General features: G+C 38.6%; 1 protein-coding gene across 2 annotated transcripts; it reads left to right on the top strand.

Moving 5' to 3' along the window:
- Positions 1-18,247: 18,247 nt before the first annotated feature.
- On the top strand, positions 18,248-21,919 carry LOC111911975 (protein indeterminate-domain 5, chloroplastic). 2 transcript variants are annotated; one of them, XM_023907744.3, is made up of 4 exons: positions 18,248-18,404; positions 18,541-18,701; positions 19,173-19,569; positions 20,499-21,919. In XM_023907744.3, exons 2-4 carry the CDS (start codon positions 18,557-18,559, stop codon positions 21,727-21,729), a joined length of 1,773 nt encoding a protein of 590 aa, XP_023763512.1. In that variant the 5' UTR covers positions 18,248-18,404; positions 18,541-18,556; the 3' UTR covers positions 21,730-21,919. The 2 variants fall into 2 exon arrangements, with proteins under 2 accessions (XP_023763512.1, XP_023763510.1); XM_023907742.3 differs by having other exon boundaries at positions 18,287-18,701.
- Positions 21,920-22,244: the final 325 nt, after the last annotated feature.

Here is a 22,244-nt window from a genome sequence, read left to right as displayed (position 1 = left end):
ACCATTTCACTGGATACGAGATCATTCATGTACCGAAAGTTTAGATGAGCGAGTCTTCAGTGCCATAACCAACTGATGTCAGGAAAAACTTTGGTTAGAAGGCAGAGTTGTGGTTTGCCAACAATCATGTTGATGTCAACCGGGTACATATTCTTGTTGCGTAATGACTTGATTAAGCACTCTGTTCGATCTTCGGTCATTACATAGTTTTACTTCTTGAAAAATTCCACACGTCGATTTGAATCAGTGAGCTGAGCAACACTGATCAAGTTGTGCTTCAGATCAGCTACATAAGCCACATTTGAAATAGAGAAGTTTCCATTGGTGAGAATTCCATAACCACGAATTTGAGAGTTGGATTTTTTGCCATATGTCATGTAACCATCATTTGGTGAAAGCTTTAAGTCTCGCAGAAAATCTTTCTGCCCCGTCATGTGCATGAGCAAGCACTATCAATATACCATATTGTATCTTGCTTCGAAGCACAAAGTTCCTGGAAAATTAGTGAGTAATGGAATTTTTAGGCTCCGAATCAGACTTTGGGACGTAGGCACAGGATTTGGATTTGGGTGGTGACTTTTGAACAACTTTGTGATTTTGGGTGATATTCTTTGAAGTTTTTGGAAACAGACAGAAAGTCAATGTCTTTTCATCTATCCAGTAGTCATATTCAATGACTTGAGAGTTCCGAACAATCTTCTTCAGGCTTATTCTTTCCGGAGTATGGGTAACATTTGTGCTCTCCGGAATTGACTTTTTATCAATGGAAGTTTTGACTCCCACACCAGATTTTTCTTTGAAGATTTTGAAAAACATGTTTTCCCTTCATTTTTGAAATTACTTGATGACACGTTGGTTTTAGAAGGATTTTATTTAAAAATTGTTCCATCAAATTTTGCAATAAAACAGATGAAAAAGTCCAATGAGAGGTGTTTTAGACTGTTGTGACACTCAAGTGAGACTTAGATTGAGTAGATCTATCTACTTTCTTAGGTTCTACACCACTAGGAGATTTTGAGGGTCTTTTGAGAATCTTAGTAGGAGGAAAGGAGTTTAGGCTATGAGGTAATGCATGAGAATTCCGAGAAGCAATTAGTTTGAAGTTTTCAATGAATCTAGAATTCAGTCTAGTCTTTACTTCCTTCTTATGTGCATTGCGAGCTTCCACTTTGGGATCCAAAATATCCTTCCTATTCAACATTCGTTTTCTCTTAGTGTGAGTCAAGGATTTTGAGGTTTGACCTACAGATGCATTGCTAAAATTGGGTGTAATGGGAACCAACTTAGTTTTTGAGACAACTAAGGAATCTAATTCGCAAGAATCAGTTGAGACACAACTTGATTTTTCAATGTTTTCATCTAAGGATGCCCATACAAACTTAGAGGTGTTGGTTTCTGTTGCCAATGAAGGAATTTCTTCAACAACACATTTGTTTATGTGATTACTCATAGGAACATAATCTACGCAATTTGGAAGACTATAGTGAAGTTTTGTGGTCTGATTCAGGTCTAGGTTGGTCAGAGGCAGAAGTGGCGTTGAATTAGGACACTTGACAACAATTGGTTTAACCTCAGGAAATAGGGACTCAAAATAGTCTGTAGTCTCTGGAAGAGGTGACAAGAGAGAAACGGGGGTGTCCGAATGTTTAATGTTTGGAACCTCTCCCATGAACGTCAAATTTTGCAATTCCTTCAGGGGACTAGCAATTGTTTTCGGAAACTCGCTTCCAAGACTAGGTGCTTTAGACCATGGGTGATGACAATTATGAGTCATTCGAAGGTCTGCTTCAAGCATATCTACAGAATTATGCAAAACATCTATCTTGGCATTAAGACGTTTATTATTAGAAATCAAAACGTTTTGTTCGGAATAAGTGATTTCACATTTATCTTTCAAAATGACACATTTGTCACTTAACATTACAAGTTCACGCTCTAACGACTCGATTTTCAACTTTTTATCCTCGAAACGTAACCTAAGACAATTTAACTCACACTCCTTCTTCTCACTTGCATCTATTGTAGACTCATAGGCTTTATAGATGGTGTTCATATTTGTTTGAATTTGGGTCAGATAAAGTTCACAAAGAGACAATTCAAAATTATTATCAGAGATCATAGATTTTTCCTACTGACGATGCTTCGTCCTGATGGATCATTGGTTGCCATGTAGCAATAGTGAGGTTCAGCAACATCATCTTCATCTTCTGATCCTAAAGACCAATACCCTTCATCACAATCAATAGTTTCTCTTGCCATTAGACACATAATTCTTCCTGTTACCACGTCATCATCATCCCTGGATGACCAATATCCTTCAACATCTCTTGAAACTGTTGTAACAAAGGCTTTTTCACTTTAAGTCATCTCTTGTGCTCTTCGGACGTAGTAGGCGGAGTCCTTGACCTTTGGTTTTTGTGGAGCATCAGCCAGACAATCTTTAGCAAAATGGTTTGCATGTCCACACTTGTGACATACAATTTTTGGTTTATCCGATTTGTAACTTTGAGAAGGTTCCGAAGAGGAGTTTAGTTTAGAGAGGTTTGGTGTATATGCATGACGATTTTCCGAAGAGGGTTTAGGTTTCGGAGCTGAGTATGGTTGAGGATTGTTTTGATGAGGAGAATGTAATCAGTTATGGTATGGTTTGTAAGAAGGATTGAAAGGACGTTTATACTTCATTGAGAGTAGAGCGAACTCCTATTGAAAACGGAGTTCAGAATCATCAACATGATAAGTTTGTGGCGATAAGGTAGGTGTAGATGTATGAACAGATGGAACAATGTGTTTGAAAGAATCCGAAGTAGATGAGTTCGGAATAGTTGATTCAAAAGAACTGATAAGGGCAAGAGGTCCTCCGGAGAGTTCCCTTATGGTTTGAGCAACGTTTGATTCATGGCCTTGAAGTTCATCAAAAAGTTGATAAAGCTTCAAAATTTTCAAAGAGCCATTTCTTTCAAGACAAGATTTTACATTTCCCCATCGTTTTCCAAGACTGTTTATGAATTTGAGATTGTACTCCAAAGGAGTTCGGACAATCCCATGAACAATCATGTTGTTCACCACAATACGATATCGATTGGATGTAGATGCCACTGATTCACCAGGAGTGGTGGTGAATGTGTCAAAGTCGTTTACAACAGAGGTGAGGTGCTTGTCTTTCATGTTTTTTGAACCTTCAATCAGGCCCTGAAGAATGTCCTAAATCTTTTTGGCTGACTTTCAAAGCTTGATGTGGTCAAAGAGTGAAGGAGGAACTCCAAACACCATTGCATAGAAAGCAACTTGATCAGCATGAAGCTTTTCGATATCATCTGCAGTTAGAGGAGCTGGGCGTGTCATCTTCGCACATGAGCTGAGCTGCTGCATCTCTTACAACAGTTCTTACAGGAACATGTGGACCTTTTATGACGGATCTCCATATTTCTTCACCTTTATCTTTGGCTAGTAAAAACCTTTTCATTCTAACTTTCCAGTGATCGTATTCTTCCACAACTAGTAATGGGGCACGGGTAGGACCACCCACACTATTTGCGATTTGTATTGAAATCATTTATTGAGGATTACAAGCAACAATTGAAGTTAAGATATCTTCAATCTAAAGTGGTATATAGAAGAAATTTTATCCTAAACACATAAATGGTTGAAATACCAAGGTAATCTCAAACCAACTATAATCTGATCTTATGGATTCAAAGGAAAACCACTCAAGCTCTGATACCAATTATGAGATCAAGATCGATGTGCAGGGACAAGGTTTGAAAATTGGAACCTTTAGTGAATTCTTAAGATCAATGTCTGCTTACTAATGGATGCAAGTCATGTCTGGAAAGACCAGTCAAGTCTTAGATAATGAATTTAATGAATGATCAAGTCATTAAATGATGAAGAAGACTAAATGATCAAAGAAAGGTTAATAAATGAAGAACAAGAAGAATGTTTGAAAGAACTAAGTAAAGAGCCAAAAGTTGAGTGAAAAGATCCATTTTTGACTTGTATTGAATGCTCCTTTAAATAGGAGTAAAGGTTACAGCGAATTAACTACAGTGTTTACATAGGACCGGACAAAAGAAATATTTATGACATTCTGATTGTCCAAATAAGATAATAGACTAAGTCCTATGAAACGTTACATCAAAATAGGTACAAATACAATAAATACTTTAAGACAAAATAGTGTTCTTCTGGATCAGCATTCATTCCGGACGTGAGAGTGACTCCGAAATGTCTTTAGTCTTCTATTCACCTTCATTCTTGGTTTGGACTATGTTCCTGACTACTCCTCCATTATTGACTCTGGAACACCTACTCCAGAATGCATGAGTTTCAGAATGTGGACTTAGGATTGCTAGAGGTTCACTTTTAGGTTCCAACAATCTCCCCCTAAGTGAACTTAGCAATCTAGCAAACTCAAAATAACCACTCTCGAACCTCTATGTACCACGCCAGCTAACTTATAAACTTTGCCTTCACCTTTTCCAGAGCATCAGACTTAGATGCCCGGGATATGAACTTATTCAAGGCCTTAGTTGGAACTAGATGTTTGTTAAGGACTTGGAAGCAGTCCTTCATGTTTGTTTTCCTTGTGGTATAGACAAACCCTAGAACCGATGCTTCAATGGGACCATCAGCAAGGACTTCGGCTTCCGGAAGAACAAAGTCAATCTTGGCAATGTATTGTTCAGTTCTGTAGAGTTGTGCAAGCTCATAATCACATTGGCAGAATTCTACAATGTAATCTTTCAGAAAGCTTAGTGTGGCATGGTATGCTCCCATACTTATGTCATCCTTCTGATTTTCTTTAAAGTAAGCAACTAAAGTGAGGATGTCATTTGGGTTCATGGATGGGAAGTGTGACATCCCCAAAATCACGGCCAGAAAAGACCGGTTTGTTTATGCTTTGTTTAAAAATCAGAGTTACATTTTAAATGAAAGTGTTGCGGAATTTGTCCCAAAACAAAAATATGATAAAGATTTATCAAAAGCATTTCCATAGAAATGTATTTCATTAAAAGACTCGGGATGTCATGTTCGTACAGATCAAAAGCATAAACAGTACAATATAAGCCTTACTACATTATTTCATATCTACAGGCCTATATCCGTAATCCCTCGTCCAAAACATCACACCTATGCTCATGCGCCACTACCTGTAATACATAAAACTGAGTGGGTCAGGCTTGGGAGCCTGGTGAGCACATAGGGTTTTCAACCCACAATAAATAATTTTATTAATTTCATCGATCAACAATAACCCGATTACCCGTTCCCGTTATCCTCACTTTACGTCCCTAAACACCTATCATAAGGGACCTAGCCTAAGGATCATCATCGGGACGGACACTACTGCTAAGGGGATTCCTCAGCAATAAATGTCCTAAAGGCAACCATGTGGGGGATGGAGTACACCGGTGAACAAATCGTTCACACACACCTAAAGGTTGCGAGCCTGCTAGTGTTCCACTGGACTGTCTAGAAGAGTCTGTGGTCGTCATCCATACTCCGCTAGATGACAAAATCAACAACATCAACATCGAGGCCTCTCATCATTTTATCACACATCACCTATTGCATCTACCCATGTTTTACCCCAACATTTTCGTAGATATAAAATACATATACAGTTTAAATCATTGAAAACATGTATAACAACGTTCATCTAGCATAGATAGCAAGTATTCAGATAATATGCACACATAGCACATAATTTATATAAAATAATTCATATCTATGTGTAAGTTGAAAGTAACTATGCACTCACTTGTTAAGGTGATGATTCCAAAATCAGGCAGCGCTTGCTTCTAACGATTCTATTTTCCTTCGACGAAACCTAGCATTATTATCGCTAAATTTTAGTCTAATATTTACCGTGACCAACTATTAGTCTTAGTATTATTATTATTATATAAGCGTTAAACAATATTTTCCAACCACTATGTACAGATAGGGGCCAGACATAAAACACCGGAGGGCAGGACCATTTTGGCATATAGCACTTCTGAAATCCAACAACCCTATGCGGCCCTTTAAACCAGATTCCCCGTACCGTGAGTAGTTAAAAAAAAATATTATAACGACACTTATATAAGTTATAATAATAGCTCAAATATTTATTATAAGTTCATAATAACAATACTAATTTTAAATATAAGCTATATTAAAATAAGGTAAGCATAACTTACTTACAAGGGGGTTTTAGCTAGGAGTCGGGCTCTGCAGGGGCAGAACTTCGTCGCTGAATCTTTCTAAGAAAGATTCGTGCAGCGCTTCAGCGCTCACCTTACTATACTAAGCTACAGAAAGAGAAGTCGAATCACGAGGGACCGAAATGCTCGGGGGATAAGGAGAGAAAGACTCTTGAATCAAGAGAATGGTGCAAGAAATATGAGAGCCCAAGGCTCTTATTTATACTAATTGAATTTTCAAAAACTACCCTCCATAATTACTTAATGACCTTTTAGTTATATAAACAACTAAACACCCCTCTATAATACTATTATAAATGGATTTAATGATATTTGTACTAAACTAATGTCGAAAGAACTCAACATTAGTCTTATAATGACCGCATCGTCGATACCTTTCTAATGATATATACATATGTATATATATGTGTACGTATACATGATTTATACTTTATTTTAATACGTAAATATGCTATTATAATTTGTAACTCGTTCATACGAACTCCGTTTTTGACGTTCTTTATATCCATGCGTAGGTGAAGACGTACTCTACAACTTTTTTTTAGACTCCGTCAGCTAATTTTGAATTTATTTTTAAAGTTATATTTTTAACAAGCCGGGACAGGATTGGTCTGTTTAAAATCTCATAACTTCTTCATACGAAGTCAGATTTGGACGTTCTTTTTATCGATGTTCTTAGTTTAACATATTCTACGACTTTCGTTTAGATCACTAAGGCAAAATCTTGCTCTATCATAAATTCACTATTCACGCTTCCCGGTATCGTGTCGGTTCTGTCGTGAAACTTCGACGGGTCATAACTTCTTCGTTATAACTCGGATTTCGGCGTTCCTTATATGCACGGAAACCTTGAGACATATTCTACAACTTTATGTAGAGATATCGGGATTATCTCACACTTTAATTTTGACGCTCATTTTATTCTTTATTAATTATACATTTATAATTAAATAATAAACACATATAATTCACATAATACTCAAATATTTCATCTTTATTACTTCAAAAAGAGTTACAAGAGTTGAACTAGACTATTACATTGACAAAAATGTTTAGCCCTGAAACCCGGGCGTTACAATTCTCTCCCCCTTAGGATGATTCCGTCCCGGAATCATGCATCAGCAAACAGATGTGGATAGCGACTCATCATGTCATCCTCTGTTTCCCAAGTGAGATTCGACCCATTCGAATGTTTCCATCGGACTAGCACCAAGTCGACCATCTTGCGTCGTAACTTCTTAGTCTTACGGTCAACAATTGCCTCAGGCTCTTCGATCAACCTTTTATTTTCATCCATCCTTAACTCTGAGATTGGAATTATGTCGAGAACATCTCCCGTGAATTTCCTCAAATAACACACATGGAAGGTGTTATGAATACCATTGAGTTCTTCGGGCAATTCCATCTTGTAAGCTTGGTTCCCTATCTTCTGAAGAACTTTGAACGGTCCAATAAACCTTGGACTCAACTTTCCTCGTTTCCCAAATCGTATAAGTCCCTTCCACGGTGAGACTTTAAGCAAAACGGAATCCCCAACTTCGAAAGTTATGGGTCGTCTTTTCTTGTCAACATAGCTCTTCTGACGATCCTGGGCTGCTAACATCCTTTCCCTAATCACCTTTAACTTCTCAGCAGTCTCATGGACTATCTCAGGGCCCATAAACTGCTTCTCTCCGGCTTCAAGCCAACAAGACGGCGTACGACACTTCTGCCCATACAAGGCTTGATAAGGAGCTATCTTGATGCTCGAGTGAAAACTATTGTTGTAGGAAAATTCTACCAGAGGTAAGTGCTCGTCCCAATTCCCTTGGAATTCGAGGGTACATGCTCTCAGCACATCTTCCAGCGTCTGAATCGTTCTTTCGCTCTGACCATCAGTTTGCGGATGATAAGTAGTACTCAAACACAACTTTGTACCTAACTCCTCTTGTAGACTCCTCCAAAACCTTGACGTGAAACGACTATCACGATCTGATACAATCGTAAGAGGGACACCGTGAAGTCTTACAATTTCCTTCACATAAGCATTTGCGAGCTTATCCATAGACCACTTCTTGTTGGCTGCTATGAAGTGTGCACTCTTGGTGAAACGATCCACGACTACCCAAATCATGTCGTGACCGTTCTTCATCCTGGGCAGTTTAGTTACAAAATCCATGGTGATGTCTTCCCATTTATCCATGGGTACAGGTAAAGGTTCCAAACTCCCATACGGTGTCTGATGTTGTGCCTTAACCCTCGCACATGTTACGCACTCGGCCACATACTTCGCAATATCGAGCTTCATCGTCGGCCACCAGTAATAGGGTTTTAGGTCCCTATACAATTTAGTGATACCGGGATGAATCGAGTACATGGTCTTGTGTGCTTCTTCCATCAGAAGATCTCTTATTCCTCCCGTCTTAGGTACCCAAATTCGATCTTGGAATACCTTCAGTCCTTGACTGTTTGTACCAAACACTAATGTTCTTCCCAAACGTTCTTCCTTTCGGTCATTTTTCTCTAAAGCTTCTTCTTGAGCTTTCCTGATACTTTCCACAATCGTCGAGACGACTTCAATTCTTAACGCTCTTGGCCTTTTCCTTTCCAGATTGACTTTCCGACTGAGAGCATCAGCAACAATATTTGCTTTACCTGGGTGGTAAAGTATCTCACAGTCGTAGTCCTTGAGAAGTTCTAGCCATCGTCGTTGCCTCATGTTCAACTCCTTCTGATTAAAGAGATACTGGAGACTCTTATGATCAGTGAAGAGCTTGCACTTCGTGCCGTAGAGGTAATGCCTCCATATCTTTAAAGCAAAAACTACCGCTGCCAACTCCAGATCATGAGTGGGGTAGTTCTTTTCGTGCTCTTTCAATTGTCGAGATGCGTATGCTATCACCTTTTCTCTTTGGGTCAGAACACAACCCAACCCGACTCCAGAAGCGTCACTATAAACCGCGAAATCTTTGACTCCATCGGGTAGAGAAAGTATCGGTGCTTCACATAACTTCTTCTTTAGCTTCTCGAATGCCTCATCGTGTTTCTCACTCCACGTATACGTAGCTCCTTTATGAGTCAAAGCTGTTAATGGAGCAGCTATCGAAGAAAAGCCTTGGATAAATCGTCGATAATATCCGGCTAATCCTAGAAAGCTTCGAATCTCCGTGGGACTCCTTGGATGTTCCCACTTCATTACAGCCTCGATCTTTGCGGGGTCAACCATTATTCCCTCCTGGTTAACAACATGACCCAAGAATTGGACTTCCCGTATCCAAAAGTCGCATTTGGAGAACTTTGCAAAAAGCTTCTCCTTCTTCAACAATTCTAATACTTCCCGTAGATGCTTGCCATGCTCCTCTTGGCTTTTAGAGTAGATGAGAATGTCGTCGATGAACACTATCACGGATTTATCGAGGAATGGTTTACAAACCCTATTCATCAAATCCATGAATGTTGTGGGAGCATTGGTTAGCCCGAATGACATAACCAAGAACTCGTAGTGTCCATATCTCGTTCTGAATGTAGTCTTCTCAATATCCTGCTTTCTCACCTTTAGCTGATGATATCCTAACCTAAGATCGATCTTTGAGAAGTAGCTCGAACCTTGCAGCTGATCGAATAGGTCATCAATCCTCGGCAAGGGATACTTGTTCTTCACTGTTGCCTTATTCAGCTCTCGGTACTCTATACACATTCTCATACTTCCGTCCTTCTTCACGAATAACACCGGAGCTCCCCAGGGTGATGAACTAGGTTGAATAAAACCGTTGTCCAACAGCTCCTGAAGTTGCGTCATGAGCTCCTTCATCTCCGTCGGTGCTAATCGGTAAGGTGCCTTTGCTATCGGTGTTGTTCCTGGTAACAAGTCTATACGAAACTCCACTTGCCTATCAGGTGGTAATCCGGGAAGATCTTCGGGAAAGACTTCCGGATAATCACACACAACCGGTATATTTTGCACCTTTTTCTTCTCCTTCTTGGCATCGATTACGAATGCCAAGTATGATGCACATCCTTTGGACAAACATTTCCTGGCTTTCATCAGGGAGATGATTCCAGAATTCACTCTGCGTTTGTCCCCATACACCATAAATGATTCTTTTTTGGGTGGGTTTACCTTTACTATCTTCTTTCGGCATTGAATCTCAGCATCGTTGGCGCTAAGCCAATCCATACCCAAAACGATGTCGAAACCGTTTAACTCTATGGGTAATAGCTCTTCGTGGAATTCTTTTCCGTTTAGGTCAATGACGATGTTCCTAATACGATTACTAATAGGTACGAATTTGCCACTGGCAACTTCTACAATCAGGGCATTATCTAGTTTTTTTACAGGCAATGCTAATTTCCCACCAAATTTATGCGACACAAAGGAGTAGTTGGCTCCGGAATCAAATAGTATATTTGCAGGCAAACCATTTACAAGAAAGGTACCTAAAGCGACGTCTGCTGCCTCCTTTGCAGCCTCGAGCGTCATCTGGAAGGCTCTCGCCTTCGGCTTCGGTGGTATGTTGGGTCTTCCTGTCTCCTTCTTCTTCGGGCAATCCTTCAAAATGTGCCCTTCTTCATTGCACCCATAACAGGCTTTCTGGTTGAGGGTGCATTCATTGGCGTAGTGCCCAGGCTTTCCGCACTTGTAACAAGTGACGCCTTCGTCACACTTCCCAGAGTGCTTCTTCTTGCACTTGTCACACCACTTCGCTTCTGATCCTCCTCCCCTCGAACCAGACTTCGAGAATCTACTCTTCTTGTTGGACTTCGAGGATCCATTGAACTTCCGTTTCTCACTAACCTCAGCCCTCTCCAGACCTCTTTCCTTTTGTTGGGTCTCCACATTCTTAGCTGCTCGAACAGCTGAATTTCAGAGTGGTTCCCATCTTGACTGTTGGGCCAAAGTCAGCCGGCAGTCCGTTTGCGAATTTCTCAATTTTGGAAAGTTCGGTTGGCACTAGGTATGGAAACAACTTCATCTTTTCCGTAAATGCAGAAGCATAGTCATCGATGCTCATTCCCCCCTTCTTCAAATTTTGGAACTCATTGTTCAGATCAATCAGGTTTATCTCTGAACAGTACTGCGCCTTCAGTTGTTCCAAGAACTCATCCCATGACATTTTCAGAGCTTCTCCCCGTGGCATTGTATCTGCCAATAGCTTCCACCAGCTCAAGACTCCAGTTTTCAATTGTCTCACAGCGAAGACAGTCTTCTGCTTCTCGCTGCAGTCGCGGCTCTCAAACACCATCTCCATCTCGGAGATCCAGTCCATAATCTCAACAGGCTTTGGGCTTCCTGAGAGACTTGGTGGTTTCGCACCCAAGAAATTTTTGTACATCCGCCCATCCTTGTTGTTTCTCCCTTCTGGGCCATCCTTTTGCTCACCTTGAGTCCCTATTTGACTCACTTGGCGGCTATAGTTCCCTTCCTCAGATGGCTCGGGAACTGGCTCCGTCGGTTCAAAATGTATGGTAGGTTCGTCCCTATTTTCGTGGAGCATCCGTCTCATTTCTTCCCTTTGTTCAACTAGCATAGCCTGAATCATGGCTTGAACTCCAGCCATGGTGACTGGCTCAGGTGCAACTTCTTCAACAACAGGTATTTGCTGAACCACTGGGGGTTGGTTCCTACCTCCATTTGCGTTCACGTTTCCGCTACGGGTCCTTGCCATCTTGATCTATACACCGAATAAGGTGAATTTAGATCTTTATTTAGGATAGACGTTTTAAATCGTCCTTATCACTCCGAAACGTTTACATGCTAGTTCTAATATCGAAGTCGTACGTTTAGAATCCTAAACACATAAGGTTTCCAGATCCGGTCGGCAACAGACCATAGATCCAAACAATTAACAGTATATTATGCACAAAGCATTTAGCACATAAAAGCATTTTAGGCACAATTCCTAAAGTAAGCTAGTGCTCACACCTTACAATCATCGCTTAGCATTCTAAGTTTAAGTCTAGAAATCCTACAAATTCCTAGTTCGCTTAAACTAATGCTCTGATATCAACTGTGACATCCCCAAAATCACGGCCAGAAAAGACCGGTTTGCTTATGCTTTGTTTAAAAATCAGAGTTACATTTTAAATGAAAGTGTTGCGGAATTTGTCCCAAAACAAAAATATGATAAAGATTTATCAAAAGCATTTCCATAGAAATGTATTTCATTAAAAGACTCGGGATGTCATGTTCGTACAGATCAAAAGCATAAACAGTACAATATAAGCCTTACTACATTATTTCATATCTACAGGCCTATATCCGTAATCCCTCGTCCAAAACATCACACCTATGCTCATGCACCACTACCTGTAATACATAAAACTGAGTGGGTCAGGCTTGGGAGCCTGGTGAGCACATAGGGTTTTCAACCCACAATAAATAAGTTTATTAATTTCATCGATCAACAATAACCCGATTACCCGTTCCCGTTATCCTCACTTTACGTCCCTAAACACCTATCATAAGGGACCTAGCCTAAGGATCATCATCGGGACGGACACTACTGCTAAGGGGATTCCTCAGCAATAAATGTCCTAAAGGCAACCATGTGGGGGATGGAGTACACCGGTGAACATATCGTTCACAAACACCTACAGGTTGCGAGCCTGCTAGTGTTCCACTGGACTGTCTAGAAGAGTCCGTGGTCGTCATCCATACTCCTCTAGATGACAGAATCAACAACATCAACATCGATGCCTCTCATCATTTTATCACACATCACCTATTGCATCTACCCATGTTTTACCCCAACATTTTCGTAGATATAAAATACATATACAGTTTAAATCATTGAAAACATGTATAACAACGTTCATCTAGCATAGATAGCAAGTATTCACATAATATGCACACATAGCACATAATTTATATAAAATAATTCATATCTATGTGTAAGTTGAAAGTAACTATGCACTCACTTGTTAAGGTGATGATTCCAAAATCAGGCAGCGCTTGCTTCTAACGATTCTATTTTCCTTCGACGAAACCTAGCATTATTATCGCTAAATTTTAGTCTAATATTTACCGTGACCAACTATTAGTCTTAGTATTATTATTATTATATAAGCGTTAAACAATATTTTCCAACCACTATGTACAGATAGGGGCCAGACATAAAACACCGGAGGGCAGGACCATTTTGGCATATAGCACTTCTGAAATCCAACAACCCTATGCGGCCCTTTAAACCAGATTCCCCGTACCGCGAGTAGTTAAAAAAAAATATTATAACGACACTTATATAAGTTATAATAATAGCTCAAATATTTATTATAAGTTCATAATAACAATACTAATTTTAAATATAAGCTATATTAAAATAAGGTAAGCATAACTTACTTACAAGGGGGTTTTAGCTAGGAGTCGGGCTCTGCAGGGGCAGAACTTCGTCGCTGAATCTTTCTAAGAAAGATTCGTGCAGCGCTTCAGCGCTCACCTTACTATACTAAGCTACAGAAAGAGAAGTCGAATCACGAGGGACCGAAATGCTCGGGGGATAAGGAGAGAAAGACTCTTGAATCAAGAGAATGGTGCAAGAAATATGAGAGCCCAAGGCTCTTATTTATACTAATTGAATTTTCAAAAACTACCCTCCATAATTACTTAATGACCTTTTAGTTATATAAACAACTAAACACCCCTCTATAATACTATTATAAATGGATTTAATGATATTTGTACTAAACTAATGTCGAAAGAACTCAACATTAGTCTTATAATGACCGCATCGTCGATACCTTTCTAATGATATATACATATGTATATATATGTGTACGTATACATGATTTATACTTTATTTTAATACGTAAATATGCTATTATAATTTGTAACTCGTTCATACGAACTCCGTTTTTGACGTTCTTTATATCCACGCGTAGGTGAAGACGTACTCTACAACTTTTTTTTAGACTCCGTCAGCTAATTTTGAATTTATTTTTAAAGTTATATTTTTAACAAGCCGGGACAGGATTGGTCTGTTTAAAATCTCATAACTTCTTCATACGAAGTCAGATTTGGACGTTCTTTTTATCGATGTTCTTAGTTTAACATATTCTACGACTTTCGTTTAGATCACTAAGGCAAAATCTTGCTCTATCATAAATTCACTATTCACGCTTCCCGGTATCGTGTCGGTTCTGTCGTGAAACTTCGACGGGTCATAACTTCTTCGTTATAACTCGGATTTCGGCGTTCCTTATATGCACGGAAACCTTGAGACATATTCTACAACTTTATGTAGAGATATCGGGATTATCTCACACTTTAATTTTGACGCTCATTTTATTCTTTATTAATTATACATTTATAATTAAATAATAAACACATATAATTCACATAATACTCAAATATTTCATCTTTATTACTTCAAAAAGAGTTACAAGAGTTGAACTAGACTATTACATTGACAAAAATGTTTAGCCCTGAAACCCGGGCGTTACAGGAAGTCCGCGTCAATAACAGTCCGAGGAGGAGGCTTGTTCTAAAGGATGTGAAAACGGAAGAGAGGGAAATTGAGCTCAAACTTCACAAGGAGTTTTCTTCCGAAACCTTCCATCTTGGTGATTCTTTTCCTTGACCAGACTTCCTTGAGAGGTTGAGCAAGTTTGGAATAGAAGGTTTTGAGTCTCTCTATTTCGGTCCGGATTATCACTTGCGGATCGTCTGATGGGTGAAGAGAAGCAAACTTAGTGCAAAATTTGCTGAAGGGAGAGAGTGGAAGATCCATCTAATCAGAATCATTTAAAGAGGTGTCACAGTACATGCAAGGGATTATTTCTTCAGCCTTGAGTATGCCTTCACGACAAAGAAGAGAGATGCCTCGCATTGATCAGGATTGTCCTTTAGGGCTTGGACCCGAATGCTATCCTCTAGTGCCAGGTTGATTTCTTCCTACGACCATCCAAGTTTTTTCTTGAGGGGAGGTCCGGAATGAAGGGCTTGTTGTTCGGCAGTCATAGGCTTCTTCCCTTTGTCTCTTTTCAGAGCTTCGATGACCAGCTTCATGTTTGCATCAATCATAAATTCCGAAGTGGGATTTAGAAGTGGTTCTTCAGGAATTTCATCGGGGATCCGAAGAGGAGAACCTTGGTCGATCGAAGCAATTTTTGGTTCCAGAATGGGAGGATGCCTAAAGGGAGTGGCTCGGAAGGCTTGTATGGTGAGGAGGGATTTTGCCTTGGCCATTTGAACTGCCTTTTGAAAGGCATCTTGAAAATAGGTTAGCCATGAGATTTTTGACCATATTCTATTCTTACTCAGTGAGTACCAAGTGAATACTCTAGGGTTATATACAATGAAAATCTAACAAACAATTAGATGTGTGCGTTCTGCCTCATTTCCTGATCCTTGTTTGGTTGTGGGCTAAGGGCAGATACACCCAACCGATTGTTTGTTTACACTGGGTTTTATATAACTTGTATCCATTTAGTATTCATAGAAAGGATTGTAGAGTCCTTTTTACTTGTCTTTCATCAAAGCAGGAAATATATGATTTTCTGGAGGAACATGCGAACTTTTCTAAACAGAACTCACAGCTTACTTACAACTTTTTACAACTTAATTACATCACTAAAATCTTATGAACTCACCAGCTTAAATGTTGATTTACTTTTTCAAAATAACTTGTATTCTCAGGAGACCAGTAGACAGGTACGCGCACTGGGATTCAGAAGATGGAGCAGTATAGCTTCATGTCTTTTCTTTTTATTTGCTTTGTAGTCCATGTTATTTGAACCACATACTTTGTAAACATTTTCTTTCTAATGACATGGTTTTTTATTACTTTGATTACTATGATGCATGTCTTGTGATACTAAACATGACGTTCTCCACCCACAAACGTTTTTATCGTTCCGGTTTTGGGGTGTGACAAAAAATATGCTCAAGAGATTCTCAAAAGAGATTTAATGGAAAATTATAAGCCAGCCACTACCCCAACAGATCTCTCAGTGAAGTTTGATAGCTCTGGCCCTCCCATTGCTCACCCTACATTATATCGCATTTTGGTTGGGGCTTTACAATATCTTACATTTACTCGTCTAGACATAACATATGTTATGCAACAAATATGCTTATACACGCAAGATCCTAGAGAGCCTCATTTCACAACCCTCAAACAAATCCTTCGCTATATTTGTGGTACATCTGATCATGGTCTAAAGATCTTCGCTTCTCCCAATCGAGATCTCATCGCATATTCTGACGCAGATTGGTCCGGATGCCCTGTTACTAGACGATCAACGTCCATATATTGTGTGTTTCTTGGGCACAAACTCTTGTCTTGGCCACCTAAGAGACAATACACCATATCTCGGTCCAGTGCCGAGGCTGAGTATCGTGCAGTTGCTAAAACAGCTTGGATTCGAAATCTGCTTCGTGAGCTACACTAATCTCCACATCATGACACACTTGTTTATTTGTGTGATAATATTAGTATGGTATATATGTCATCTAATCATGTTCGACATCAACGGAGCAAGCACATTGAAATTGATCTTCACTTTGTTCGAGAAAAAGTTGCTACCGGTCAAGTTCGCGTTCTTCATGTGCCTTGCTCGTCTCAATATGTCGATATCTTTACCAAAAGTCTTCATTCAAAGTTTTTTCTCGATTTTCGGTCAAGTTTGAATGTTCGTGGTTCCACTACCGATCACACGGGGGGGGGGGGGGGGGGGGGGGGTGCTGTTAGCGTATTATTATTGTCATACTTTATGTATTTTATATAACCCATTAGATGTATCAGGCCCTTTTGGCCCTCTTATACTTTGTATTTATTGTATCTCGTAATGTAATCAAGGATTATGGGAAATTAATCACAATGCCACGATCTATATAAATCAAGAGGAAACTATACTTCATAGATGTATCGGTTGTTATATTGCGATGAGTGCTTAGGGTCCTTATTGGGTAGAAAGGTTTTTTCGTTGTTGTATCTGATTTCAATGATTTGTTTCGGCTCTCAAAAATCTTACAAGAGGTTAATATAGTTGCGACCCTCATGTTTCTATGGGCTATTTACATGATGACAAAGTCCAATCATCTTCATTGAGTTCACCATCTTACCTTGCAGATGAGCTAGGTGTAAATTGTTTGTTTCCACCGGCTTGATAGTCATAGAAGAATGGTGCCCTCTTAAATTGGGCTATATATGTGTAGTGGTGACCCCGTTACAAAATATCACACTTGTTTGTATATCCAGCTTCTTGCTAGCCCTTCAAATTAATAAAATAACTTGGTATAAGTAGTAGGTCATGAAGTAGAAAAAAAAGGAATGCACATAGTTTCGACTCGGTATATATATATATATATATATATATATATATATATATATATATATATATATATATATATATATATATATATATATATATATATATATATATATATATATATACAAACATTTTAATTAGGTGGATTAAAAATAATCCCCTCATGGCTGTTATATATATGTAGTATGTGTTTGCGCTCTCCCCCTAGCTCGTTGGTGGAGTGGTTTTCTTGAATGAAATTGTTGTTATATATACATTTAGGTCTTGGGAGAAATTTACTTTGCATTTGATATCGTTCTAGCGAAAACTCTCGCTAAATTTTAAATGACCAAAAATACTTGTAAGCTTTTCAAACGAACCCTTTTAATTATAAAATTCTGTAAAAGATAGGGATGATAATCGAAAAAGAAAAGAGTGACGGAAGAGTGTGTTGTCTTTATGAAATGGTGAAAAGATACGAAAATAAGAAGAGATGGCAGATTGTGATACCCCACCCTATAACCCCCCCACCCTCCCTCTCTCTCTCAAGCCCCGCCTCTGAGCTGCATGGACAGCAACTTCCCCTCCCCCACCACCTCTTAAAAAAAGAATTTCTTACCATATATGATTATATTATTCTTTTTTGTACACATTGGTGAGGAAAATCAGGAATTCTTTTCAAGAGAGGAGAGAGAGAGAGAGGTCTCTATATTGTATGTATGTACGTACGTATTTAGGTTTGTATGTATATATACAAGATAGCAACAAATAATTGAAGAACAAGCAAATAGACACTGCCAAACAAAGTTACTATTATTATATTAAAAGAAGAGTAGGAGAATCGGTACAAGCACAGGAGAAAAAAAAACAGGTCTTATTATACAGTCTATGAATTCAACCTTTTTTCTCTTCACTTTACTAGTTCCCCGGATTTTAGCGGTTTTATGATATTCTCTTCTCTTGGTGCCATATGTAAGATATAATCCTGTCCTTTTCGGGGTTTTTCAAATCTTGCAGGCAGTTTTTGTTAAAAGATTTGTTGAATCTGATGACGCTTGTGATGGTTTAAAGATTCATATGATCAAGGGAATTAAACTGATTTTGTTAGGTTGAGTCTATAAGAAATGGCAGCAGCTTCTTCATCAACTTCATTTTATGGGGCAAGATCAGACGAAGAACAACATGTTTCTTCAATACCTACATCTTCTTCAACTATTCAATCAGCAGCAGCTCAACAGAAGAAGAAGAGAAGCCTTCCAGGAACTCCAAGCAAGTACCCAAACAATTATCTTATTTCCTGCTTTTCGCATGTTGAATTTTATAAATAGTTAAATACAATTCATTTTCGAAAAACAATGATTAATTCATTCATCCTTTTCCAATCTTTGAAACCATTGTTAAGTTATGACTTAAAGAAGCTAGCAATCACTTTGTTTTGATTGTTCTTCGTTTTGTCCTCTATGGTTTCAGTGAGAAAATCTTCTATGGAAAACCCTAATTTTATAAAGCAAATGGTTACTATTCACTTTTACTAATTATAATCATTTTTAAACAATCATATCATGTGAATAGACTTCATGAGCGAAATAAATCTGTATTGGCTCCTTTGTGTATAACCAAAATGTTAATTATATATCTTTTGTAGTTTTCTATATTAATTAGCTTTCAGTTTTGTTCTTCTTCTCTTTTTGTTTTTTCCAAATAACTTTGGGTTTTCTTTGAAACGAATCGAAACAACAGATCCAGATGCGGAGGTGATAGCGTTGTCACCAAAGACCCTAATGGCAACAAACCGGTTTATATGTGAAGTATGCAACAAAGGGTTTCAAAGAGAACAAAACTTGCAACTACATAGAAGAGGACACAATCTACCATGGAAGCTAAAGCAAAAAAGCAACAAAGAAGTGAAGAGGAAAGTGTATCTATGTCCAGAGCCTTCATGCGTCCACCATGACCCTTCTCGTGCATTAGGAGACCTCACTGGAATCAAGAAACACTATTCAAGAAAACATGGCGAGAAGAAATACAAGTGCGAGAAGTGCTCCAAGAAATATGCTGTTCAATCCGACTGGAAAGCTCACTCTAAAACTTGTGGCACCCGTGAATATCGATGCGATTGTGGCACCCTTTTCTCAAGGTATATAATACATTAATTAAATTCGTCTATATTAATTTCTTTTAGTCGTCCTTTAATTTTTTCTCTTAAAAAAAAAGATTTAGAATGTTGAGAAATATATAATTCGTTACATGGGTCAAAATTGAGTTTGAGAATTGTTGGAAATATTCCATCGATGATTTCAACAATGTGTTTGAGTGTGTGTTTTTAGCTTTGATAAGATGCTATATTTTCTAGGGAAATACGCCACCTTACAAGATGTTTTTTTTTGGGACGTAGTCTGTAGTCACGTGGATGTCAGTAGACAATGGTAACGGTGAGGGTCTTTGCTGTATATTTGTTGTCTTATGGAGTGGATACATCCACACCGGTGGTATGCTCTTTGCTTCTTGCGGGCTGTCTGTCTCACCTCTCGAATATTTTCTGAAAATGAAGAAAGAAATGAAAAGAAGAAGAGTGCAATGATTTACAAAAAAGTAACGATTAACCATTTTTATCTTTTTCATCACAATTTAGGAAACACTTTCAGGACATCAGTAATATGGAATCTTTTTAATTTTATTGCTCCTTTATAGGATTGATTACTCAAAGTAGACAAGAGCCAACTTTTTATTGGAAGTAGAGACAAAGTTCTTACGTAGTATGGTTCATATAACTTTGCTGTAAATTAATCTTCAATTATTTATACTATCATTTTATACATTGAAATATCATCTTTTCAGACACTATCATCATCATCTTCTGCTTGATATAGAGAACAAATATTGGTACCCGGATTGTTAGATTCCATTTTGACGAGTGACATACATTTGTATATATATAATCATCATGATTCATGCATGTCATGTCTTTTTCATTGCGTCATTTACCTATTTACCTTACATATATGTGTGTACGTATACAATTAATGACCTAATACATTTCCTTTTTATAATCAATGGCTTTTTCAGGCGTGACAGTTTTATCACGCATCGGGCTTTTTGTGATGCATTAGCTCAAGAAAGTGCAAGGCATCCGTCAGCTCTTGGGTCTATTGGTAGCCATCTTTTTGGAAGCCATCTTAGTAATTCGATGAATTTAGGTCTTTCCCAATTACATGATCAAAACCACCAATCATCAACTACAAACATGTTAAGCCTAGGGAATGCAAACTTCGAGCAAGTTATGCTTCCACCGAGTCAAACACCTCTGTTCCCTCAATCCCAACAGCAACAAATGGCGAATTCATCGTCTCCTTTCTTTTTATCTGATCCAAACCAAGGGTTGAACCAAGTGTTCGATTATGATCAACAAAGCCAACAACATGGGTTAATGGGAAACAAGCCAAACATTCATGGGTTGATGCAACTTCCTGATTTACATAGCAACAACACCAAAATCACTCCTAATCTTTTCAACTTAGGGTTCTTCTCAGGTAATAGTAATCCCACGAATGGTTTGAAAAACAGTGAGAACGATACCCAAAATAACTCGAATATGTCATCTTCTGGTTTCATGCTTCCTGATCATCAATTCAACACCGGAGGTGGAAGTCATGACCACATGTTCCTCAACAGTAATAATCCGCATCAAGAAAGTCCAATGACACCCCACATGTCTGCTACAGCCTTGCTGCAGAAGGCAGCTCAGATGGGTTCTACCACAAGCAACAATAACGCAACCACACTGTTGAAAAGCTTCGGAAGCTCTTCCACGAGCACTGTTGGTGGTGATGCGAAAACACATACAGGTCGCCAAAGTCTATCTGCCACCAGCTTTGATGTTAGAGGAGACCAGTCTTTACAATCGGAGATGGAGAGTGATAATCAGCTACAAGGACTTATGAACACTCTTAGAAGTGGTGGAGCTCCATCTATGTTTGATGGGTATGGAGGGAATCGAAATAGAAACATGAATTTTGGGAACATGAATGAGGCTACCAAGTTTAATCAAAACAACTTCTCTTTAAGCGTTGGAAACTCGAATAGAACGACTCTTGATTTTCTAGGTGTGGGTTACTCGCAGAGAGATCAACAACAACAACAACAACAAACACAAACACAAACACAAACACAACAACCACAGCAGCAACAACAACACCATGGTCGTATCAACATCAGTTCACTGGACCCAAAAATGGATTCATCGTCAACACAGGGAAGTCATGCACATGGTGGATCATCCAAACTGCAAGGAAAATGATTGATTTTAGTGGGTTTTTCGTGGAAAGGAAAATCAGAAAGTTCAAATCAGCTGAATTCGAGATCTTTGAAAGTGTACGAAACTTGCTGGGATAGTTCCATCAGTTATTATTTTCAATTAGTTAAAATTCCATTAATATAAAACATGCTATATTGAACAATTCCATGATATGGATTTGCTTTTAATTAAACTCCAAGCTCTCTCACTCACACGGATGTGGGTTTAATTTATCTGAATATTTCATAAATTCAATTGTTGCTTGTGAAATTTTCGGATTAATTTGTAGTGTACTACATCTTGGGCCCCTAGGTAACATGGTGTGTACCTGCCATTTGACAAGAGTTGTCTTCATATATTTAGAAGGGAGCGATTAAATTATTTATTTTAAACATCCCAAATTCTTGTCAGACAAGAAACATGTAGTCCTTTGTCTAACGTATCTACATCATCTCTCTCTCTCTCTCTCTCTCTCTCTCTCTCTCTCTCTCTCTCTCTCTCTCTCTCTCTCTCTCTCA

Source organism: Lactuca sativa, chromosome 5 (genome assembly GCF_002870075.4).
Source record: "Lactuca sativa cultivar Salinas chromosome 5, Lsat_Salinas_v11, whole genome shotgun sequence".
Lineage (NCBI taxonomy): Eukaryota > Viridiplantae > Streptophyta > Magnoliopsida > Asterales > Asteraceae > Lactuca > Lactuca sativa.
This window is presented reverse-complemented; position numbering and strand designations above follow the sequence as displayed.

Excerpts from the sequence above, each read along its gene's own strand:
- LOC111911975 (XM_023907744.3), top strand. The coding sequence starts at position 18,557 with ATGGCAGCAGCTTCTTCATCAACTTCATTTTATGGGGCAAGATCAGAC. Across the intron at positions 18,702-19,172 it reads AAGCCTTCCAGGAACTCCAA|ATCCAGATGCGGAGGTGATA; the intron begins GCAAGTACCCAA and ends TCGAAACAACAG. Across the intron at positions 19,570-20,498 it reads TGTGGCACCCTTTTCTCAAG|GCGTGACAGTTTTATCACGC; the intron begins GTATATAATACA and ends TGGCTTTTTCAG.